Here is a 22,569-nt window from a genome sequence, read left to right as displayed (position 1 = left end):
ACGACTATCGTCAACGTGTACAGACAACCCGCGACAGCCGCACAACAGGATCTGCTGCTCCACCGTCATCCCTATCCCTTTGCGTGTGTAGGTCAATACTCTTGGTCTGGTTCCTTCGCTGTCCCAGAAGTCGACCGGGACGAAAGAGTCGAAACCCGGGTGCGTGTTCAGTTGCACGTTTCCGTCCTTCCAGCCCGTCCAGGGTTCCTGGACGAGGACCACATCTATCTGAGCCTCCCAGCAGAGCTGCAGGAAAGCCGTGTGCGCCGGGGAGATCTTTCCGACGTTGCCCTGCGCAACGCGTAGCATCCGTGGGGTCGCCGCTCTCGGCTTACGTCTCCGAGTCGAGTTCGAGGTGGGTGTAGGCATTCGCGACGTTGTAGTTTGGCTTCTGTGCTGCCCGTTGGCTCCTGCTTGGCATGGGTAGCACGGGACGGTCGATGGAGGTGTTGTCGGGGGAGTCTTCGCCTTCGCCTTCGTCCGCCTCGTCTTCATCCATGCTGCTGCTGTCAGTGCTTCCGTCACCGAGGCAAACGATCGAGCTTGCGGAGGGCGTTCTCGTGCGCGCGCGCTTGGCGCCGGGTTGCTGGTTCTGGCTGGTGGAGGTAGGGACGCCTGCCGCCTCCTGGCTACTGTCGGATCGAGTAGCCTTGTACAGAGTGTCCGATGCTTTCTGGCCGGCCTTCCGGATCCGAGCCCGCTCCTTTCGACCGGGAAGGGAGACGACGCCGTTTACGACCGAGGGCCTCGCTGGGCAGTCTGTGTGGCCGGCTTGGAAGGGGCCGCAGCAGTTGGGACACTGGGGCCTGGCCATGCAAGGTCCCGTTTCGTGTGAGTCGGAAGGTCTTCCGCAGTTGCTGCAAGTCGGTCGTCGTCCGCAGAACCGGTTGGCGTGGTAGCCCTGGCAGCCGGGGTCATGTCGGATGAGCGTCCTTCGTTTTTTGATGGGCAGAGATCTGCCGCTTTGGTTGAAGAGCCTGAAGGGCGTGACCTCTGATGTGAATGATATGAGCCAAGATATTTCGTTCGTGACTGGGTTGGGCCCAAGGCGGGACGGTCGAGCAAGGACAGGCTTCTGTCCTGTCTGTGCGAAGACCTCATCTTCAACGAGTGTGGCTGGGTCCAGGACGTCCCCGCCAATGCTGTGTAGTTTTGTTGGGCATCGCGGCACAACGTATGTGTGCCACTTGATAGGCGTCTCGACTTGGTGGGCGCCGAGGCATTCCGCCAGCTTTGCCTTACTTGTAAGTAGTCTTTCCTGTATTTGCTTGTTTCGCGGCTTCAGAGAGTAACCTGTGCTGATATGGTAGACGTGGGGAAGGTCCGCTAGCCCCAGGCCAACGGCCTTACAGACGATCTGTCGTACGGCGAACGGTGCGATCTTCCGAGCGGCCGCTAAGCTTTCTTCCGGGACGCGGGCAAAGATGCGGAGGTCCTCCTTCGGCTGCGCCTGCGGCTGATCCTCGGCGGGGAGTGTGGCCTTCGGGCGGGCAGAGCTCTGGCAGCTCTGGCCGCTCCGGGTCGCCGCAGTGGTGTTGCCCGCCATCGGTGCGACGACAGCCGCCCAACTCCGGGCCGCTATTGGGCTTGTCTCGTGATTGATCAGTCTCTTGAGGGTTTGAATGACATAGGCAGTGGCTTCTTTCGCGATCTGCTTTCTAGAACCGTCAAAGCTGGCGACAACGCTGTCGACGGACCGTGCAATGGTCAGAAAGACGTCTTTCCGTGCCTCGTACTGTCTAGCTTCTTCTGCAAGGGCTGTCAAGACGGACCCTGTGGCAGATCCGCTCGGAGCAGATGCGGTAGAGGCTGCGGGCCCCTCGGCCGAGGTAGGGGCGTCGGTGGTGGCATCAAGCTGGCTTCCCGTTAGGCTGGGCCGGGTCGGCTGTGCCTCGGCGTCGCGGCGTCGCTTAGCTCTTGAGGTGGGGTTCGGCTCCGGAGGTGTCCCGGAGCCTGGTTCGGGGTCGGCTTGGTCGGCCGACATCAGTCCGGTGCCCGACGGCGGCTGTGAGGCCATCGCGGATGCGGGCTCCGGCAAGGGGAGGTGAAGAGTTTTCGGCTGTTAGTAATTTGGTGGTAGGCTCACTCATTCACTAACAGCAGATGCCAAGAAAAATTAGGCGAGAGGGAAGTGCCTTTTTGCCTCTGGTACGTGCTAAGGGCCTGGGAACATGTGAAGTCTAGACAAAGCTGACCATGTAGATGATGAACTTCCCGCTTCTGTACTCAATTTGGGTGAGAGTAGAAGACTTCTTGTGTCATATGGAAGGCTCGCGTACATCCTCTAAAAATGGACTACAGCAATACGACGAGGTTCGTTCAGGAGCTACGAAACTTGTTAGCGTACTAATTCGAGAAGTGGACGTACAAAGCTTGGGTCCGAAACAAAGATCCAGACCGAAAGTCGCAATTTCCGAATCTGCTCAACGTCATGGTTTCAGCTGGCGTGCCGACGCAGACTGCCCTATCAGAGGCCAAAGAGAACCTGGGACCTGGGACCGACACCACTTCTGCATCCCTCGCCCATATCCTCTATGCCCTTTCCTGGAACCCGACTTATCAGCAGAAGTTGTATCAAGACCTAGCATCCCGCGGATTTCCCACGGATTTTAATACTTTGGAAAATATCCCTCGCTTAAAAGCTTGTGTCAAAGAAGGCATCCGTTGGGCTGGTGCGTCCGTGGCGATGTTGCCCCGTGTAGTTCCCAAGGGCGGTGTTGAGCTATGTGGAAATTTTATTCCCGAAGGCGTAAGTCACCATCACAGTGGCACGTTCAGTGATTCAGTGCCATCTCTAATGGTGTGTTCCACAGACTATCGTAACTTCATCACCGGTCTGGTACCTCAGAGACAAGTATGCGTACCCGAATCCAGAGTTGTTCAATCCCTACCGCTGGATAGATGATTCCGGCTTGAACGCTACAGAAGATATACTACGAGACAAGTTTTACGTTGCGTTCTCTAAAGGCGCAAACACTTGTATCGCAAATCAGTAAGTGCCATAGCGCCAAATGGGCATACCGTCACTGACAAGAAAACTCAGCTTTTCATACCTAGAATTGTACATGAGTGTCGCGAAGATGGTCGCAAACTTTGAAATCAGCCCTGCCAATGGACGTCAAAGACCTGCGCAGGTTACAGGACTGAATAATGCAGACTGGCAGCCAGTGCAACTTCCCAAGAGAAAGGAATGGGTTTCAGCCGTGGTCACTGAACCTCTGCTGATCAAGATTGTGCCACGAAGATACCTTTAGCTGGCTTCGAGTGTGGCGTTGGGAATCTTTCGGCTCCATTTCGACCCTGCAGCCGATAGATAGGAACAAAACATATCCGTCACCTATATCCGTACGCTTCTTCGGTATCCGCACAACTGCTAGCCCGAAGAGGCACCTGTTCCCTGGTCAATGTTTTCTCAGGGGTGCGCAACAGGTGTTGGTTGTGCTGCGGGTTTGCATGTTTGCGTAGCAGGCCCCCGGCTCCAACATCTGCTTTGAACCCTGGCTCGTCACATTGCATGCAGCATTGTACTCCGTACCTTATCATATTCACAACCTGCAAGCATCTTGTGGCTCCGGAGTCGAAGAAAAAACCTTTGCCGCGGCCGGGGTTTCGGCAACCTAGTGTCTTGGCTTCGGACAGCGGTTTACGGCCCGTCCCCAGCAATATCTCGTTGGGCGGCTGACTCTCCGAACCTTACACATGCTTACGCACTGCTAGACTTGGCCTACTTTCTATTCGAGCGCACGAAAAGTGGGCTTGATAAAGTCTCTAGAGTCTAGACTTTATGGGTTTACGGTAGTACGGTGTACAGCCTGGCCAACCATGGATCCACAAGCGAATAGTAGCAAACATACTCATGTAGGTGAGTTATGGTGACTACAGCTATCCGCAATGATGCATCTCACCCATGAACCGGCATGTTTCACCATATGAGGACGCGTCCTCCTAAAATTTCCGAGTGTTCTCCAGAGTAAACGTTTGACACATACCCACATGCCGGAGGTGCCTAGGAGGACGGCTGGGGTTCTCCGTCTTTGTAACGACGGCATAGCCAGCTGAGTGGTGTGATCAACTTACTGACGATAACTTAATAGACGTGATGCTTGGTTTCTTGGCCGGTATTATGATGCAACCTAATGAAAAGTTCTTCTCGTCGTATCAGCGTCTGAGATGCATAATCATCGTAACTTCGAATATGTAGTCCCGGAGGAGCATCGCACACCTCACAGCTTTTCCGAGAGGATCGAGTCCCGGCGCTTGATTTTGAGTCGAGATCGTCAAGCTTTAAGGATGTCTTGGTTAAGATACTAATTATGCATCAGAGTCAACTTACCTGATTGATGTTTCCCCTCTTATAATCACCAATCATCTATCTCTGTTGTTCACGTCCGTACCGTGGTAACATGAAACTAAGACCACGCCACGTAGCATTATACAGCAATCGAATTTGCCTCTGGATCTAATCCAACCACTGCGATCAGTGCTTGACACACTCTCTGTAATTTATCAGATAAAATTCGATTCAATCGCTTCAGACTAAAATGTATCTATGCCGAGCTTAATCAGAACAGAGAGGGAATCCTAAACTAACACCACTAATGCCAATTTTCCAAACTTTTCCTTGCATATCAAAACAGTCCCAAGATCACACGTTTCATTCCTTAATCAAAGTGGATGCGCCACATCTCTCTGGGAGAGCCAGCCGTGAAGTCACTGCGGGTGTGCATGGCCAGGATGTTATCGCTGACCAGCAGATCGCCCTGCTGCCAGGTGAAGTAGAGGGTGTTTCTCCTGTCGTGGAGGAGCGAGTCAATGACGTTGCAGATCTCGGTGCTCTCGCTCTCTCTCACGCCCTCGATGACCACGTCGGTGGCGTCAAAGGCAGTCTTCGACTGGGGCCAAGGCTCGTGGTATCGGATGCAGGGCTCTCCGGTTGTGGGGTGGTCGACGACGAGAGGGAGGCCGCCCATCTTGGTAGAGTCGAAGGAGCTGGTCTGGACGCTCCAGGTGAGCTCTCTCAGTCTGTCCACGGACAGGTGAGGAGGCAGGTTCTGGAACAGGAGTCTAGAGGGCGTGAAAAGGGTGAAGCCGGTGTCACTCGGTGAGGGGGTGATGGAGGTGAAAAACTGGAACCTGTTTTCGGTGTGTTAGAGAAAGAAGCTCACGAAGGTTTTCGCTTGACAGGTTCGCCACAGCGGGGATGCAACTTACTTGGGAGGGTTGGGAAGAAGCTTCTCAGTTCCGTCTGCCTGGGGCACTTTGTGGGTCTTGAACAGCCCATCGAAGTGGAATGGCATCCACTCGGCTGACAGAACGTTGTTCAGACCACGGGTATCGGCACCCTGGTCCTTCACCTCCAGAACGAGGCCAAACTTCCACGGCAAGGGGGTGCCGAACTCCTCCGACTTCTTGACGAACAGTTCGCGATCTTTGGTCTTGGTGAAACCTCTCATGACAACGGGGGAGTTGACCTCGGACAGGGCGCGAACCTTTTGCGCCTCAACATCGTGGATAGAGAGCTTCTTGGAGCCGGGGGCCGGGCGGATGAGGAGACCGCAGGGGTACATGGGCTCAAAGACGACATCCGACTTCCACTGCATCAGTTCGCTCTTCTCGCGAAAGTAGCTGGGTCTTCCGTCCTCGTAGACGAGCTCGTACTTGGGGTCGTTCTCGAAGTCGGCGCGGGGTCCAGTGGTGATAGCGCCGCTCAGGTCGAAGGCGATCGAGCAGTGCCAGGGAGTGGTGTAGTAGGAAGAGGTGGGAAGAGGGCTGATGGAGATCTTGTTCTCGCCGGTGGAAGGGTGAATGGACAGGCGGATGTGGTCGCGGAAGTTCTCACGGACGGCGCGAGCGAAGGCCTGTGTTTGAAATGTCAATAATTGAAATAACAGTTGATATCGTGTTGCAACTTACATCACCACGCTGCAGCATCTGCTTGGAAATGTACTCGATGCCAGTCTTGAACTTGGTTTTGGATCGGTCCTCTCCCACAGGGTAGACATGACGCAAATCAGTCTCAAGGAACTTGATGTATCCGCGATATGTCAGGCAGGTATCTTCGTTCTTGGAGATCTCGGTTGAGGGGTCGTAGTCAGATCGGCCAAAGGTGTTGAGAAGGGCGCGGCGGAAGTTGGTAGCGTTCGCAACATATGTGATCTCCTCAAGCTTGTTAGGGAGGTTGGGAAGGTGAACAAGGTCCTGAAGGCGCGAGAAGTCGATGTTGAGCAGGTTCTTCTCGGCAGCAATGTCGCGGAGGGTCTCTCCATATGACCAGACCTCCTTGTCGGGAACACCGAGCAGGTCGTTGTACACAAGACCGTCAGAAATAATGGTCAACTTCGCGCCGGGCTCGTAGATGTCCTTGATCGCTAAGCAGAGACCGTTGAGGTTGGCGAGAGAAAACTCCTCAGCCTTATCCGGCAGACGGCTGAGGACCTTGTCTTTTGTGTTGGGCGACTTGAAGGGGAAAGCAGGAAGGCACATGCGAATCGGGCTCTGTGTCTTGACTTTTCTGTAGATCTGGGAGAGGAAGCCCAGTCTGCCCTCAAGCTGAGCAGGGCATGTTTCGTGCGGGCGTCTAAGGCGGTAGCGGCAGATGATGTCGAGAATGTCGGCGGCTTTTGAGAGGGCTTCGTCGTCCATCATCTGAGGTGCCACCTTTGAGATGAGCTGGACCTCTGGTGACGGTTGGCGAACCGGTGTTTCTACAAGAGAAGGCATGTCGTTGAATGTGGCTGAAGTAGAGGCGAAGAGGGCTGAAAAGGGATGAAGAGGTAAGGGCAAGGGAGGCTTGAATAGCAAGATAAACGACGATCAAAGTAAGTTTAAGGCTGGCAGATGCAGCTGGGTCTTAATGCAATTTGAGCCTGGTCTAGTAGAGAAAAACCTTCCAAAGTCTCGGGAGACGCAACCGGCTTATATCCAGCTTCCTTTCGTAGCATAGCCTGCCAACGTTGCATCTGCATACAGACTTGCTCGGAGATGACGATCACAGGGAAAGGGTCATGGCAAGGAGCAGCGGGCCAAGTCGCGGCACTGGCCGTGATGGGCTCGGAGCTGCGTCAGGTCACATCTGGCCATCCCCCATATCAAGGCCCATAACGGTCTTATTCCGGTCCTCTTCATCCACAATTCCCGTGGTTGTTCGATACTCAATGTCGCCACTAGGGGTCAATAGCAAAACGTCTAGAAGGAGGGTAAGATGGTAAGGATTTGCCCACGGAATCAATATGCACCCGGCATCCTGGCCCTGTCAACGGATGTCATACCACGCATGACCTACTTTTCTTTTTTTTTTTTTTTTTTTTTTCGTACTCTATACTCTTGATTGTTTTTCCTAGTCTTCGTCCGGCTTCCATCGTCGATCGAGTCAGTGCCGCCACCCCACTACCCAGGAACGGCCCCATCAGGATCAGGAAACTCATGCGCTCCATCGGACATGGACCAAGTTTGAAGGGCTGACAGCTAAACGACCCACGTCACGGTGGACACCTGCCTGACATAGCCGGCTGAAGACTCGAAGGAGGAATCAAGTGTGTGGCCACTGGCCAGTGCAAGATCTAAGTTGCAGCCGCGCGGGAGTCGTCTGGGAGGCGTACCAGTGTGGGGAGGGAACCACTTGAGCGAAAACAGACAAAGAATCGAGCCACCAACGTCAGGCTAGGCTATTGACAGTCTGGTTCATCCCAGGTTAAGCCGCGGCAGATGGATGGCTGAACCGTTGAACATAGTCGTAGACCCCGACTAGTAGGGGGCCAGATTCCGCACCGGCAGGATCCTCCCGCGGCTGTGGGGACAGGGGAGCCCCGAGGAGAGCAAAAGCGCGCCTTTCCCGATCGGCTTTCTGGACCGTGACACGATGTCCGGGATGGCATGGCGAAAGATTGTGAGTGCCACGGCGCAGATTCCTCACTTGGGCAGGTCTAGCCAGATAGCCGGGATTGCAGCTGCATTGCTACATTGGCATGTCGTGGCATGTCACATTAAGATCGTCGGAACAACATTCAGGTTTGTAAGGTCGATTGCTCTTTGCGGAGTGCATCCACAGTCGTGTGTGGTCGATGCGTAGCATTCGATTCCAGGTCAGGAAGAACCCCGGCGCGCTCCGATATCAGACGATTATCCGCGGTATTGCTTCGAGCATCGGTCACACCGGAGGGGGCTCGGCTCAAGGCACGGCGCACCCTTCGGCCGTCGACCGTAAGTAGTCCCGGACTTGGCCTTGGTCCCTTGATGTCAGATATCAAGTAAGCCACCCATCGAACAATATCTGCTGGTTCCGCGTAAGACGATACCTTTGCCCCTGATCCGATCGATTTAGTAATCGGTAGTCGTTCGACGTGCATTTTAGATTTTTTTCTTCCGAACCCATCGTACTCGGGCAATCCTACCAATAACTATACTTATCTTGGACATTGACGACTTTCACGGAGCTGAACCCTTGCGACCAACATCACTGTATCAACTTCATCCCCATTGTCATTCATTCTTACAACCTCCTTTGACACCACGCGCAAGTAACACTCACTCAGTAATCATGGGCTCTATCCCTCGCGAGACTCTTGAGACCGAGGTCGATCTGGCCATTATTGGCGGTGAGTATTCCTGCCGACTTATACAGATGAGTAAACAGAAAATTCTGACTCTGGGACACAGGCGGGCCAACTGGTCTTCTCACCGGCTACCTCGCAGAGCAGTTTGGTGTGAAGGTGTGCATTATTGGTAAGTTGGCGAATATAAGCCCTCCAAGGTGAGCTTCATCGTTAACACCCAAAACAGATAGCAAGAATGCGCCTCTTGAGTTGGGCAGAGCCGATGCGCTCAATGCTCGCACCCAACAGGCTCTTGAAGTCGTTGGCATCCTTGACGACCTTATCCCCCAAGGCATCACCTGCAATAGTAGGCTCTGTACCACCTTCCTGTTTTGACGAGAACGCAAAAGCTGACACAATTTGCAGCGAGCTCAACCTTTGCGGACGGTGAATTCAAGTCGCGCCAGAGCCAATGGTGGACTGGTCTCGAGCACTGCTTCCGCAAAAACTTCCTGATGATTGGCCAGCCCGCTGTCGAGAAGGTCCTTGCAGAGAGACTCAAGACGCCCGTCTGCTTTGGCGAAGTCGTCACTTCTATCTCAGAGGACAAGAACGGCGTCGTGACGACAACCAACAAGGGGCGAGTGATCCGCAGCAAGTATGCGGTGGGAGCCGATGGCGCTCGCTCCACAGTCCGCAACACGCTGGGAATCACGTTCACCGGGACCAAACCCGAGATGATCTGGGCCGTTTTGGACACTTTCATTGACACGTCGTTCCCCGTGTGCTCCGAGATCATTACGTTTCAGCTAAACGGCCAGAGCCGAGTCTCGTGGATCCCCCGAGAGCGTGGCATGGCCAGATTCTACATCCTGCTTGATGGCGAGATCACGCAGGAGAAGGCCGAGAACTCCATCCGCGAGCACATGGCTCCTCACCGAGTGGACTTCAAGAAGACGGAGTGGTTCAGCACGTTTGATGGTAAGCGGCACCCTGGCACAGCGAGCCGGCGGCATAGCCCGCTATCGCAGCATACCATCCAAATGCTGTTACATGAAGATAGCTGACACTACATGCAGTTAAGGAGCGTATTGCATCGACATTCGTCTCTCAGAACGGAGGCGGCCGCATTATCCTGGCAGGTGACGCAGCGCACGTTCACTCGGTGAACGGTGGCCAAGGCCTCAACACCGGTATTGCCGACTCGTTCGCGTTATCATGGAGGCTGGCACAAGCCATCACAAACGACAAGCTCAGCCCTGACGCGGCTGATAAGCTGATCAGGAGCTACGACATTGAGCGGCGCACCGTTGCCCAGGGCGTCATCGACGTTGCAGCGAAGCTTGTCAGAGACACAGTTCGAACGGCAAAGGAGTACGTCTCCACAATCGAGAAAAACGCTGGGTACATCACAGGTAAGCTTGTCTTGCATGTTTATTGCGCTGTATTTTCCTAGCTTCCCCCCCTCTTAAGTCCCCGAGCCGGAGTCCTCTTAGGGCTGCGCTTCTGTTCTCCTAAACTCTGTTTGAGTGCCCGGCCCCCTTCATGGATGAGACATGGAGACCACTGCAGATTCGGGAAGTCCTTCCAGAATCCCAGACCACCCTCCCATGCGACAATCCCTCTACTCCACGTTTCTCCACGCTCCCGAAACCTAGCAGTGTTCAAGCATGCTGTGTAGCGGCAAGAATCTTCGGCTAATCTTTTTCACCAACTACCTTAGGCATGGGCGTGTCTTACGATGGCACTGGCTCCCCCCTAATCCAAGAGGCCCCCAGCCAGGGCATCTGGACCGCCGGCCGGCGCTGTCCGGATGTCTTCCTGACGCCAGCATCCGGAGAAGAGCCGAAGCGCTTGTATGATCTTGTCGCTGGCAAGTATGGCAAGCACTTGGTGCTGAAGATTGGACGACAATCGAATGGTCCCGCCTTGGGAGATGGTCTCCAGGATTTGGCCAGACTCTTCACCGTCGCTCCCCACAATGCGGAGACTCCTCGTACGACCGCTGTGAGTGAAGATTCTTCATCGCTAGAAACGTCCTTCTCAGCCGAGTGGGCGAAGGACGAAGACGACTTCACCGTTGTCGTCAGACCCGACATGTACATTGGCTACGTCGGTCTCGGAGGAGAAGGGTGGAAGGATTACCTGTCGTACCTGACTCAGTAAAGGGTGCGACAAGCAAGTTTTTTGGCGACGATGATGTTTTTGTTTTTAGACAAGACGATGTACCATTACCGGATTTACTGGAGCGAACGCCCAAAAAGGGCAAACGAAATTCTTTTTAGAGAGACCCCTGATAGCTCAATTTACGGATAGACAAAAACCTACGTTTAGTATTTACACACCTCTCGCAATGTGATTGATCATCATCAGCCAATTGGGATGGGCATGGTGATCTAAACTCCCTGGTTGGCTTCCGTTACGATGCACATGGAGCTGCCATATGCAGATAATCTATCACATCGTGTCCACATATCGTCGCTTTCTTCTGTGCGAATTACGGATACGTTGTCATTTATCGTTCGCCCCCAACGTGACGCTGCGCGTCGATTCAATCGCTTGCTTCTTCAGGGGACTCGAAACCGAAACCGAAGAGCCGAAAAGACCGAGGAAAACCTATCGGCTCTTGATAGCTGATAGCGCGAAAAGGCCCCCAGCATTATTAGGTTGTGCTTCTTCAGCACACAATCTGCAACTTTATTTGGAGTTGCTGCGGCCTTACTGCGACCTGCCACATTGATCTCCAGACAATCGCTGCGGGACCCCATTCCGAGTCCCGACGACCGCCACGTTCCGTCGGCTCGGAACTGGCGCTGCAGAAAGCGCGGAACCGAACCGAAGACAAGCTTGAACCAAGTTGAACCAACATCAGGTTACGAACCAGGAATGTGGGATACTCCGTAGTTTCCTGGTTTCCCTGAATAAACACGTCATCACCCTGAGACTCCCCCCCACGCCGACGGTTTTTCCGGTTGTCATGCAAAAGGCAGACATTTTCATGTATTCTTCATCCCACCGGTGCGCGGCAACTAGGGCGGCAACTAGCGGGATTTCGCGGTTTGTTTCTCGGGGCTCTTAGCTAATAAACTGCTAAGTCAGCGTTGTTGAAAATTCAGTCCCCGATTTTCGATCACCGCGCCAAGACGTACATAAGGAGGGCCTCGGCATCTTTTTATCTATGAAGAGGAGCCCCGAACTGATTTTGTCTGCAGTTCGGCGTTCAGATAGCAGACAACGACGCCAAAAAGCTGATAAGACCCGCTACCAAACGACGGACCATGGCCGAACAGTTCAGAAAGACTCAAAGAAGCATTTTCTCATTCACCGCCCAGTGTAACCTAACCACAATCGCACAAGAATTATCAATCGTCAACTCCACTACTCCGAGGTTTCGACGAGGTTCAAACGCCTCAAAGCCGTTGGCATTCGCAGATTCCAGAAGAGGTCCGAGACGTTGGAGGATTCTCGCAATGTGACATGATGAAGCCCCCCCTCGTTGCGGACACATCTAGCTAGGGGAGTCCGCCTCATAAAGGCCAAAAATGATGTGTAGCTTGCGAATTATCATTCTACGAGTGAAATGTTCAGTAATAGACTACTCTGACACTTTTTGTTTTCCGTCTCCCGCAGCCTGCAACGTTGATCCCTATCCGCTCTGGCCGATCCGACTTCCTCATTGGGCCTCGAACCACCATAATCCTCAAGCTTTCTGACTCTTCAGACCGCGTCAAGACTTGTCTGGTCTCCGAGACGTTGGAAGTTTCCCGAACAATAACAGCCAGGGCCACTGTGCCTGACTTGCACCTTATTTTACTCGCGGCCCCTCGCCTCAGGTTATTTACATCCCACCTGGAAACGGTAAGGTTACCGCTATACTTTCCCCCAAGTCATCGCAACAACGACATACTTGGAGGTCCATCTGGTCTCTGTAACGTGGCCTGCGACCGCGGGCGGCGCAACCCGAGCTGCGGCGAGGCCCAGGCGGCTTTTTGAGGGGGTCCGTGGAGGACTCCGTCTATTGTACTTAAACAAAACGGAAGGCTAATTTTCCACTGCTGCTCGTTCTTTTGCTCAGGTGGGAGAACTGGATAGATGTCAGAAAGGCTTGCTGAGCAAGCTCTTTACCTATCGTTAATTCATTCATTTCGTCGTCGTCGCTGGATGATCTCTCGCTCTGTAAATCAAGCCGGCCTTGACAACGAATCAGTACGACCAACGCCACAGCCGCAGTCAAGTCCACCAACCGAGGAAAGGACCGCACGACATACCATCCCGGTAGTTGCATCACCGCCGTCTGCAGCGCTAGCAATAACCGCGGTCGATACTACCCAACCTATTCGTATTGAGAAAGCCATGGAGTACACATCCGATAAAGAAAAGCCCTACGGGCCGGGCGAAGACCCAATGCAGAAGCTCGACGAAGAGAGCGGTAGCGATGGTATTGATGAGTTCAAGTCACCGCCGCCGTCGCCCACTAAGCCGACGGGACCCCCGAATGGAGGCTTGAAAGCCTGGATGCAAGTTCTTGGCTCGTTTTTCATTTATTTCAACACGTGGGGTAAGTCATAAGTCGGACCCTCCGCCCATGCAATGTGCACTGCCTTTTAGGGGCAAATGACATCCCGCGGCTCCCGCACAGCCTGCATCAATTTAGGGATTAAGCCAAGCAATGAGCGCGTTTAGAACTAACAGTATCCAGGACTGGTTGCCAGCTTCGGTACCTTCCAGGTCTATTACGAGGGCCATCTCCTGAAGGAACACAGCTCTTTCGCTATTTCCACAATTGGCTCGTTACAAAGTTTCCTAATGGTGTTCCTGGGTCTCTTTGCCGGCCCCATCTTTGATTTGGGATACGCCAAGCAACTTCTCTGGGCGGGAACCACGTTGATCGTCACCGGGTCCATCCTCCAAAGTCTCAGCCACAACCTTTGGCAACTCTTGTTAACACAAGGTCTCTGTGTCGGTGTTGGACAGGGAAGTTTAGCTGTGCTGGGAGTTGCTATCTTATCGCCATGGTTCACCACTAAGCTACCCATGGCAACCGGCATTGCAGCGGCTGGAAGCGGTGTTGGCGGGTAAGTCTTCCCTCAACCAAAAATCTCCGGCTCAAAAAGTATCCCGCCGGCTAAGGCTGGCATCCATACTAACATCGTCTTCTCATAGCCTGGTATTGCCGATTCTTTTCAGATCGATCCAGCCAGAAATTGGCTTCCGCTGGACTGTGCGCACCATGGCGTTGATCGCGCTCACAACCCTTAGCATCTCCATCGTGACCATGGAACCGCCCAAACCTTCAGCCTTCAGAAGACCCTTGATTGATCGCACTGCCTTCAAAGACACCCCGTATCTGCTTTTCGTGGGCGCCTGCTGCCTCGTTTTCCTTGGCATGTACACCCCTTTTGTCTACATTCCGGGATACGCGTTGGCAAGGCACGCTGTCAGCACCGAAATCGACAAGTACCTGCTTGCGATCCTCAACGGCGCATCTATTGTCGGCCGCACCGTACCAATCTTATTCACCGCTCAACTCGGTCGGATGAACATGCTCATCGTCGCAGTAGCGGCCTTATCTATTTCGGCATTCTGTCTCTCGGCAGTCACCCACACTCCTGCGTTGTTGGTGACGGTTATATTTTATGGAACTAGCAGCGGAGCCTTCTTCTCTCTGCAGCCGGCTACGTTTTCTCTTCTCACGGAGGACAAGAAGTACATCGGAACCAGACTTGGTATGGCCTACGCCGTGATGTCTGTTGCCCTGTTGCTGGGTTCTCCCGTTGGCGGCGCTCTCGTGCGCTCTGTCGGCTACATTAGCGCTTGGATCTGGGCAGGAGTGACCCTTGGGCTGGGTAGCATTACAATCGCATGTTCGCGAGGCATGGCAACTAAGTGGGATTGGAAGAAAACACTTTAGTGCCCCAACTTTTGCATAACCAGACTGGTCTAATAATATAGAGACGATACCCTGATAGATTTCTGTAGACTAGCTTAGCCTAGATGACTCACCGCTTAATGCTTACACGATGTTGATGCCACTTATCCGGATGTATTCTGCTTCGTCTCATGTGCGATGTCGAGTCCGATTAAATCAGCCCTTGGCAGCTGATCTTTCATCCCGTGGGACTACAATTTTCCCATACAAGTAATGTAATTATTAAGTAACAAACGCTGTCCGCGCACTCTCGCATGGTCAACAGATTCCCAGGCAGCTGCGTATGTAGTGAGCCTCATCTGAGGCATTTCCCACATTCGGTACAAGTTTGGCGCTCCCGAAGATAGTGAGACAATGACTAATGATCATCCCAGCTCGGATGAAAATTACACACGCGGCACGCACAGAGTTGGTCGTGTCAGAAACCATCTGAGATGACATTTCACGCGTCTAATTAAGCATATACGAGACTTCTTTCTTTTATGTAAGTAGCGTATGCTATTGGCACATAGTCAGCCTCTGGGTCCCTATTCTCTTAGTCACTTTGTCTCACTCCACCCACTCGGCTTGTCTACTTCACCCTGGGTGAAATAAACTCAACGGAGCACCCGAAGAGTCGGAATTTCCAGCCAGCGCCAAGAAGTAATTAGGTATTCCGAACGAAGTCTCCCATGGCAAGCCCAAACCTTCCGTACCCTTGATGGAGAACCATCGGCCCAACTTCAAAAAAGACCCTGAGCTCCACTACGGAGTCAGTGGAGATCAGGCAAAAGGGTTAGGGCCCTGGCCAGGATTCGAACCTGGGGCCTCTTCCAGGTGGATGTGTTTAATGACAACCCTAAGGAAGAATCATACCGCTAGACCACCAGGGCGCTGACAATCTCACGATGGTCGCTGAGTTGCTGGGAGGTGCGGCTCTTGCTTGGCCTCTTCATCCACAGGGAGCCTTGTGTCAAGAGCTTGGCTTGTCGTGGGGCTTCGTTCAGAGGGCGCACAGACCGTGAAGTGACGGATTAGGACAATGATATTGATGTCGCTCTGTTTTTCTTGTACATGGGAAGGGCAAATACTTGTTCCAGTGGTGCTTGGTGTTGTGTTGTGAGAAGTGCTGTGAGAAGTCGTTACTCATGCGGATAGGCCAAAGTTTCTGGCGCCTTCGAGCCTCATTTCACTCATGGGAGCATTCGATTATGCCTCCATGCTGTAATCTGGGATTTCAAGCATTTAAGTGCTGCGAAGTAGCTGCGAAGGATTCTTTGACAAGTAGATAGCTATTCTATTCGGGGATCATACGAGACTATGTTCTCGTGGGTGACTTGGATTCGTGTGGCCGTTGATGGCGTGGTTCGACCACTGTTTTTATCCGCAAATGAGGCTGGCTCAATGCCATTGGAGCCAACCACATTAGCTGTATCATCTATCCCAACACAAGTCCTTCGGTGCTGATTTGATTCAGATTCGATAGTTGTCTCCCGCTCATTAACAATGTCCTTGCGGTATCTCCTTCCAGACCATAACTTGGCTTCCTCATCGCTAAATTCCGCTTTCCCCGAACTCTCTTCTGAAAGATCGTCATGCGACCACAATTCGTATGATTCGGATTGCATATTGCGTCTCTTCCTGTTGTTCTCAATGACGGTCGAATATGGCAATGGTTTCTTTCCGCTCTTATCGGCAGACCCAGTAATCCGTGAAGAAATGGAGCTTGGCAGATATCGAACAAAAAACGGCTTCAACCCAGGGACCGAGGCGCACACAATGCCGGGATTCGCCTCGAGGAAAGACCAATTGAACTGTTCGGCTACATATCAGCTGTAATCGGCACTCCCCAACATCGGAGGAAGGACGATTGTTCGTTTGATCGCCGATGCGCAGACACTATGTAGCAGTCAGTGCTGGTGTGATGCTTTGAGGGAACAATAAAGAAGGCAGAAACAGCTCTCACAACGTCCCAGTGGCGAACAGCAGAATGACAAAAACCTTTTGCCTTCGAGACATCTGAAGCGGAATGACAATCTTCAGCGGAAGCAGAAGGATTACGACGTCCATGATGATGTTTGCGATGCTGAATATCATATAAATAGTCCCTTTGTCGACGCAGTGGGCAGTCTGTAGTGCTTCTGCGTCCCATGATGCGTAGATAAAGCGACAAGCGAAGATGCTCAGCAGTTGGTAGGCCACAGAATAAGCGATGACAATTCCGATAAGACTTGTGACGATGATTCGAAAGCTTCGATCGGGAGACAACCGCAGGTAGAGAAACAAGAGAGAGAGTTTCGTCAGTACAACACTGAGAGAATACGTCACGGTCGTACATGTGCCGTACTATTGCCAATACAGTTCAATTTTCCGAAATATAACTAGCGTAGATTCCTTTGAGCAATAGTCAACTTACAATGGGGAACCCGGGATTGTAATCAGCATAAGTTGCCTGCCAGAGATGCGATGCAACACCAAGATCGATCACTAAGTCAGTCAGAAATAGAGCAGTCAGGGTAGCAGGAACGAATGCGGACTGACTCTTCATACCTGTGGCCAAGAAGGCAATGCTCATGACCATTGAAGTGATCATCAAGTCTGTTTCCAAAGTATTAGTCGGTCTCTCAGATCACCAGGTCTGTGCATAGAAATACTGATAATCAGTCTGCTTTTAATCATCAACGCCTAGACTCCGTTTTGCAACATGTAGTTTCGTAAACATTCGAAGGAAAACAGCTAATAAGGAAATGACAGTCGTCGAGACTCCTGCAGCCATCATACCGATGCCGACTGTCTTGGCTGCAAATCGAGCTTCGCCGATGGGCGGTTCGGCCATGTAGACAACATCTGTGGCAGTCGCCATGGCGGAAATTTCGAAATGCTGACGGTCTTAGGAAGGGTGTTCGAGAGATGATGAACGCAAAAGGAAAACTCGTGAAAACTGCACGGGTTGAGTGGATTACCGTAATTTTTGAAGGATGTTGTGTGCGGAACAATAATCAACATCCCAAAGAGTCGTTGATTCCAACATCTGAGATTACTAAGACATTAAGCCATGTCTTCGTGGCTATTCCACTTGGCATCCTTTTCCAACAACGAATTTCCTCGTGAATGTTTCCTGATAGAGGCTTCCATGTTCATCAAAGATGTCGCGGATCACTTCGTTGGTTTCTCTTGCAAGGATGTAGCCCACTGCCTATGAATCTGTACCTTGCGAGAGGGAAGTCTCTAGCAAACAAGTTATCTGGTTGGCGAAGGGCCCTAGCCAAGAATGTCTTTTGCTTTTCCACATCATCCGAGTCCTTGGGCCACTTTTATCCTTATTTTCCCGGGTAGTTTTCTCCATGCTGGCTCCTAGTCCTGTGAAGCATGTGTTTAAGTCCGAGTTTGTGGTGGACCGCGAACCAAGATTCTCAGTCTGAAGTTGATACAAAGAAACAAGACATCTCAATATCCGGGAACAGGCTTATATCTTAGTGTACTCAAGCTACGGGTTAATTTCTGTAAGATCGCTCCCTGAAGGACAGACATCCTTGACACGGAGCATATTACTGGTAGATTCGGTTCGCAAAGTGCGCGTAGCACCCCAATCTCGAATCCACTTGGTGTTTCGTTATCTCGCTTGGACGTATCCATCCTACGTTGAACATCAGGACAGAGTGCCTGGATATCTTCATGTCTACACTGGCACTTTCAACGGCGACACTCGTCTGTGAATCACATACGCTCTCTTGTTGGTGCATCAGAGTTCAGCCGCGAAATGGGAACTTGGCTCATCGAAGGCGGCCCGCATGCCGATGAACGGAGCCAAGGCACTAGAGATCCAGATCCCAGCCGCGGAGATGATGGCTTTCCTCCGGAACCACAAGATGCCTGTTACTTGTGGATATGCTACGATCCGATTTGATAAGCTGGGGTTGAAGGAACTCGTTGGAACCGGGATTTTCAGTTCACAACCAACGCCGGTTTTGTCTGGAGCATGCAGGATCGCCGATCGGAGGTTCACTTTGGCTGACTCCCAACGACTGGAAGGCTCTTACTTCCTTATCTACAAGATTTATTCTTCAACAATCCTTTCTAAGTAGTCTTCATACTACTTTCCTCTTATCGACGTGTTATGAGCTTGTCTTCTACACGAGACCAGCTTACAATGCAAAGTGAGAAAGAGGAACACCCAGAACTATTCAAGCCAGACTTGAACATCGACAGGAGGCAATGCAAGCGTGTTGTTCCTCTTGAGGCCCTGGCTTTGGGGATGTCTAAGACCGACACGTCGTGAGTAGCTTCCGAGCAGGCTCAGGCATTTGTGACGACCATGCAACCGAGATACAGCCATGCAGCGAGCTTTAATGATCCTTGGCTATAACGACGTGTACCATGAATTCGCCATGGTCTCAAGCATTCGCGAAGTCGGAATGTGGATGGAGGGCATGCACGCGAAGCAGAACCCCAAGCTAAGCCAATGACCGTTCGGCCGCACAGAATTCGACCAGCTCCTCGGCCACTGCGGAGCCGTTTGCGATATGCCAGCCAACTTCTTCGGACCCGAGCTGGTGGCAGCATACCCTGAGTCCAAGGTCGTCCTCGTCGAGCGTGACATCGGGTCCTGGTACAAGAGCTTTGACGAGAGCATTGTTGCCGTGGCCTTCAAGCCCGTCTGGCGGTTTCTGTCGTGGTTACGGGCCAAGTATGTGGCGGAAATTGGCGACATCACATTCACGTGGTTGAAGTACACCTTTGGTGCAGAGACAAAGAAGGAAGTCCTCGAGAAGGCCCGCGGTGGGTATCGAAAACACTACGCGACTATTAGGAGAGAGACACCCCCTGATCGGTTGCTCAACTATAACCTAAAACATGGATGGGAACCATTGTGTGCCTTCTTGGGGAAGCCTATTCCTGATTTTCCGTTCCCCCCTGTCAATGATCATGAGGCATACCACGAGAAGCTTCAGATAATCATCAGGAAAGGGGTGGTCGCATTCGCAAGCAAGGCGACATGGGTTGTGGTTCTGGGACTGATAGGTGTAGCGGCGTATTATCTCGGGTCGAGGGAAGGGTTGCTAGCAAGCGCTAGCAAGCATCGCAGGAATCAGCAAGTGAACAGTAGCTAATATAAGTAAACTCCAAACCTTCGAGATATTCTGGTGAATTCTTTAAGTTCATTGGCTTTGCCTGCCGATATTCGATGTGTGATTGTTGCGGCCTGCCTCGTGGGTCTTCATAGGGTCAGTCAAGTGAGAGGCTTGTATTGTTCTCAGAATGAAGAAAGATCTGACGGGGCAGCAGAATACGAATAAAATAAGTGAAACATTCGAGCCAAACATTGAATGATCAGCAGAGAAACTGAGTGAGATTGTTTTGTGGCCTTGTGTAAAATTTCTCCTCCTGCCTCGTGTGATGCTGCAGCCTATAACAATGAAGCAGAAAAACACAATAAAGCCCGATGTCAGTGAGGCACTCTCAGATTCCAGACGTGATTGCCCGTAGACTAATAATTCAATTCAAGCTGGTGCTCACGGAAAGATTCTTTTTGTATCTTAGCCGACTTGCCTTAATCTGCCTGTGGTTCGCTGCTGCCTTATACGTCTTCTGTGATTTTCACCACTTCTTGCCGTCAAGTACGGCTGGACGATCGTTCTTTCTCGTTCAGAATAGAATTTTCGCTCGCTCATATGAGGTTTTGATCCGCATCCACTTGAGGTTTGCTTACTTTCTTTCTCATCCTCACTCTCACTCTGTCTGCCACACCGCTCTCAACTTCATTCTCGTACTTGCCTGTGACTTCTCCCACCTCCTCACTACCTTCCAACATCTGCAACCCATCTGCCACAGGTCCTCCCATAAAAGGGATCTTCCCTCTCACGCTGTTCTGCAGATTTCATTCTTCTACATCTATCCCATCCCTCTTCTTCTAGGATTCATACTTCTACCCGCCCACTCCTCCTCTCTCACTCTTCGGCACAACCATAACCTTCCAGTGTCGTACACTCTTGCAAATTTAATTGCAACTTTTCGCCTCTCATCACAAACCATTCAACCCTCATCACACTCTCACCAAGACGTATTCATCATGTCTTCCACTGGCTCTTCCTCCGAGGCCGCTACTGCCCCCAAGTCCGCGCTCACCGATCGCGAGCTCGAGATCCTCAAGAACGCTTGGAGCTCCTTGAAGAGCGCTCCCGAGGTAAGATCTAGCCTCACTTGAACACCTTCACCATTCACCTCATACATCGGACACCGCTAACAATCTTTTCCTCTCTCAGGTTGACTACGCCAAGCTTGCCGCGGCCTGCGGCATGACCAACCCTCGCTCCGCCTCTAACGCCTGGAGCGGCATCAAAAAGAAACTCTTCTCCGATCTCCCCGCCCAGTCCAGCGATACCGCCGGCAGCAGCCCCGCAAAGCGCAAGATCGCCACCCCGTCCAAGAGAAAGGCTGCCGCCGCCGCCGCCGCTACTACAAGCTCTGACGACGCCGACGAGCTCGCCGCCGCTGCTGGCGCCAACCTGAACTCGGACGGCGAGGAGAAGCTCGTTGTCGAGACGCCCGCCAAGAAGAAGCGTGCTACCCCAGCCAAGAAGAAGGCCGCTGCTACCCCCAAGGCCGCCGCCAAGACCACCGAGAGCGACGAGAACGCCGACGAGGCGGCCGAGCCCGAGACGCCTGTCAAGAAGAAGGCTCCCGCCGCCAAGCGCAAGACCCCCGCCAAGACCAAGAAGGCTGCTGCTGCTGCTGCTGCTGCTCCTCCTCCCGAGAAGGCAGCTTCCGAGAACGAGGAGGCTGCTGATGGCGAGGACGCTCCTGCTGCTGATGTCGCCAAGCTTGAGGTCAAGGATGAGGCTGCCAATGGCGACGTTGAGATGTCGGGCGGCGCGGACACTGGCGAGATCTAAGGATCTGGCGCTTGGTTATTTCGCCGCTGCGGTATCTCGCTTTTCACTTTCGACTCTTACGATTCTCTTCTAATGGCATTTCGGATTTCTTCTGGTAATGGCAGTTTGGGGGCTTTTTGGCAGCTCAGACTGGCGTTTGGGACTGGATGATGCGGAGGTAATAGGAATGGGCATCGGTTGGGTCTGGATCATGGTTGAGACGACAAGGTCTCGTGATACCCTCATAGGTTTGCGGATAGCTTGATAGGCCTGAAAAGACAGTTCAATAGTTACATCAAGCATCGTTGCACACACTGTTCCCTTGGATTGGTGCGCTCGTGATGCTGCTCCAATTGCTGTGTTGTCCATCGTGAGCCTTCAAGTTGCCCCTCGTTTGGGCGAGGACTTGAGCATGTGGGAAAACCAAATCTTGCGATCGCGTCGCTTCAACCACCGAAATCGCATAAGTTCTGACTCGCATGCCTTTTCAGTTTTACGTGCTTGAAGGCAGAGCTTGACCTGGAGGTTCCATTGTCCCATCCGCAGACCGCCCTGTGTCAAAGGGATACCAAAGGGAGGGGCCACCATCCCTTCACGAACGTTGCGACCGGCACATAAGCCTCAGACAAACCGACACCTTGCGGAAAAATCTTCAGCGGCGTCAATCATAATTTCCGACATCAAGAAAAGAAAGACAGAAGAAGAGGCCAGAGCAAACATGTCTCGTCTCGCCCTCATCGCGACCGTCATCTCCATCCTCATCAGCGCCGCCTTCGCGGTAGTCTGCACCCAAGCCGAGACCTACTGCGGCTCCCGCCTCCTCAAATTCGGTTCGTGTCCCTTGATCAGATCCTCTTATCTCTCAGTCCAAATCATTCGTGACGCCCATTCCCTAACCTCAAGCGTAGACACAAACAATCGTAAGGCGATCGAAGGCGCCCTGACATCGGGCAGGCAGTCCATCGACGACGCGCACATCAACCAGTCCGTTTTCTGGTGCGCGCCAGCAGGCGTCCCCGTCCCAGGCGACTCGGGCCTCCTCTTCGTCACGTACTGCGGTCCTGAGAACGTTTGCCAGGAAGGCGGGGCGCTCGGGGGCGTCGGGGATGCTTGCGCGGCGTCTACGGGTGGTGGCCTCAACCATCGGCGCCATCACCATCACCATTGAACACTTGAATCGGTGTGTTTTATGCGTGCTTATTGAGACTTATATGAATGTTTTTTTCATCAATTACAGGCGGAGCGAGAGAAATGTATT

General features: G+C 52.6%; 8 protein-coding genes and 1 non-coding gene across 9 annotated transcripts; 6 read left to right on the top strand and 3 right to left on the bottom strand.

The window, feature by feature from the left end:
• The first annotated feature begins 2,198 nt into the window (after positions 1–2,198).
• Positions 2,199–3,347, top strand: BDZ83DRAFT_711170 (cytochrome P450). Its single transcript, XM_060511600.1, has 4 exons — positions 2,199–2,313; positions 2,360–2,749; positions 2,814–2,992; positions 3,044–3,347. Exons 1-4 carry the CDS (start codon positions 2,203–2,205, stop codon positions 3,252–3,254), a joined length of 891 nt encoding a protein of 296 aa, XP_060358917.1. The 5' UTR covers positions 2,199–2,202; the 3' UTR covers positions 3,255–3,347.
• A 1,809-nt stretch (positions 3,348–5,156) lies between these two features.
• BDZ83DRAFT_766082 (Pyoverdine/dityrosine biosynthesis protein-domain-containing protein) lies at positions 5,157–6,854 on the bottom strand. Its single transcript, XM_060515266.1, has 2 exons — positions 5,914–6,854; positions 5,157–5,858 (listed from the first exon to the last, which is right to left on the bottom strand). Exons 1-2 carry the CDS (start codon positions 6,718–6,720, stop codon positions 5,208–5,210), a joined length of 1,458 nt encoding a protein of 485 aa, XP_060358916.1. The 5' UTR covers positions 6,721–6,854; the 3' UTR covers positions 5,157–5,207.
• Positions 6,855–8,302: 1,448 nt separating this feature from the next.
• BDZ83DRAFT_640307 (putative monooxygenase) lies at positions 8,303–10,861 on the top strand. Its single transcript, XM_060509476.1, has 6 exons — positions 8,303–8,594; positions 8,656–8,721; positions 8,779–8,898; positions 8,958–9,512; positions 9,611–9,946; positions 10,255–10,861. The coding sequence occupies exons 1-6, from the start codon at positions 8,537–8,539 to the stop codon at positions 10,695–10,697; spliced, it is 1,578 nt and encodes a 525-aa protein (XP_060358915.1). The 5' UTR covers positions 8,303–8,536; the 3' UTR covers positions 10,698–10,861.
• A 2,074-nt stretch (positions 10,862–12,935) lies between these two features.
• Positions 12,936–14,442, top strand: BDZ83DRAFT_591215 (major facilitator superfamily transporter; the record flags this gene model as incomplete). The annotated part of the gene is made up of 3 exons (XM_060506411.1): positions 12,936–13,089; positions 13,231–13,606; positions 13,695–14,442. 3 exons carry the CDS (start codon positions 12,936–12,938, stop codon positions 14,440–14,442), a joined length of 1,278 nt encoding a protein of 425 aa, XP_060358914.1.
• Positions 14,443–15,239: 797 nt separating this feature from the next.
• Positions 15,240–15,332, bottom strand: BDZ83DRAFT_t289. Its single transcript has one exon. It is a non-coding gene; the product is annotated as a tRNA-Pro (tRNA).
• Positions 15,333–15,534: 202 nt separating this feature from the next.
• BDZ83DRAFT_766078 (uncharacterized protein) lies at positions 15,535–17,275 on the bottom strand (the record flags this gene model as incomplete). Its single annotated transcript, XM_060515265.1, has 5 exons — positions 15,535–16,261; positions 16,286–16,338; positions 16,406–16,785; positions 16,856–16,926; positions 17,131–17,275. 5 exons carry the CDS (start codon positions 17,273–17,275, stop codon positions 15,732–15,734), a joined length of 1,179 nt encoding a protein of 392 aa, XP_060358913.1. The 3' UTR covers positions 15,535–15,731.
• Positions 17,276–18,908: 1,633 nt separating this feature from the next.
• BDZ83DRAFT_591188 (uncharacterized protein) lies at positions 18,909–19,550 on the top strand (the record flags this gene model as incomplete). The annotated part of the gene is made up of 1 exon (XM_060506407.1): positions 18,909–19,550. A coding segment is annotated over one exon (642 nt), but the record flags the coding sequence as incomplete, so codon positions are not given.
• Positions 19,551–20,509: 959 nt separating this feature from the next.
• BDZ83DRAFT_656998 (uncharacterized protein) lies at positions 20,510–21,332 on the top strand (the record flags this gene model as incomplete). The annotated part of the gene is made up of 2 exons (XM_060510927.1): positions 20,510–20,623; positions 20,703–21,332. The coding sequence occupies 2 exons, from the start codon at positions 20,510–20,512 to the stop codon at positions 21,330–21,332; spliced, it is 744 nt and encodes a 247-aa protein (XP_060358911.1).
• A 697-nt stretch (positions 21,333–22,029) lies between these two features.
• On the top strand, positions 22,030–22,479 carry BDZ83DRAFT_757475 (uncharacterized protein; the record flags this gene model as incomplete). The annotated part of the gene is made up of 2 exons (XM_060514903.1): positions 22,030–22,141; positions 22,220–22,479. 2 exons carry the CDS (start codon positions 22,030–22,032, stop codon positions 22,477–22,479), a joined length of 372 nt encoding a protein of 123 aa, XP_060358910.1.
• Positions 22,480–22,569: the final 90 nt, after the last annotated feature.

Source organism: Colletotrichum acutatum, assembly GCF_030867785.1.
Source record: "Colletotrichum acutatum strain CBS 112980 chromosome Unknown BDZ83scaffold_167, whole genome shotgun sequence".
In the NCBI taxonomy this organism is placed as follows: Eukaryota; Fungi; Ascomycota; class Sordariomycetes; order Glomerellales; family Glomerellaceae; genus Colletotrichum; species Colletotrichum acutatum.
This window is presented reverse-complemented; position numbering and strand designations above follow the sequence as displayed.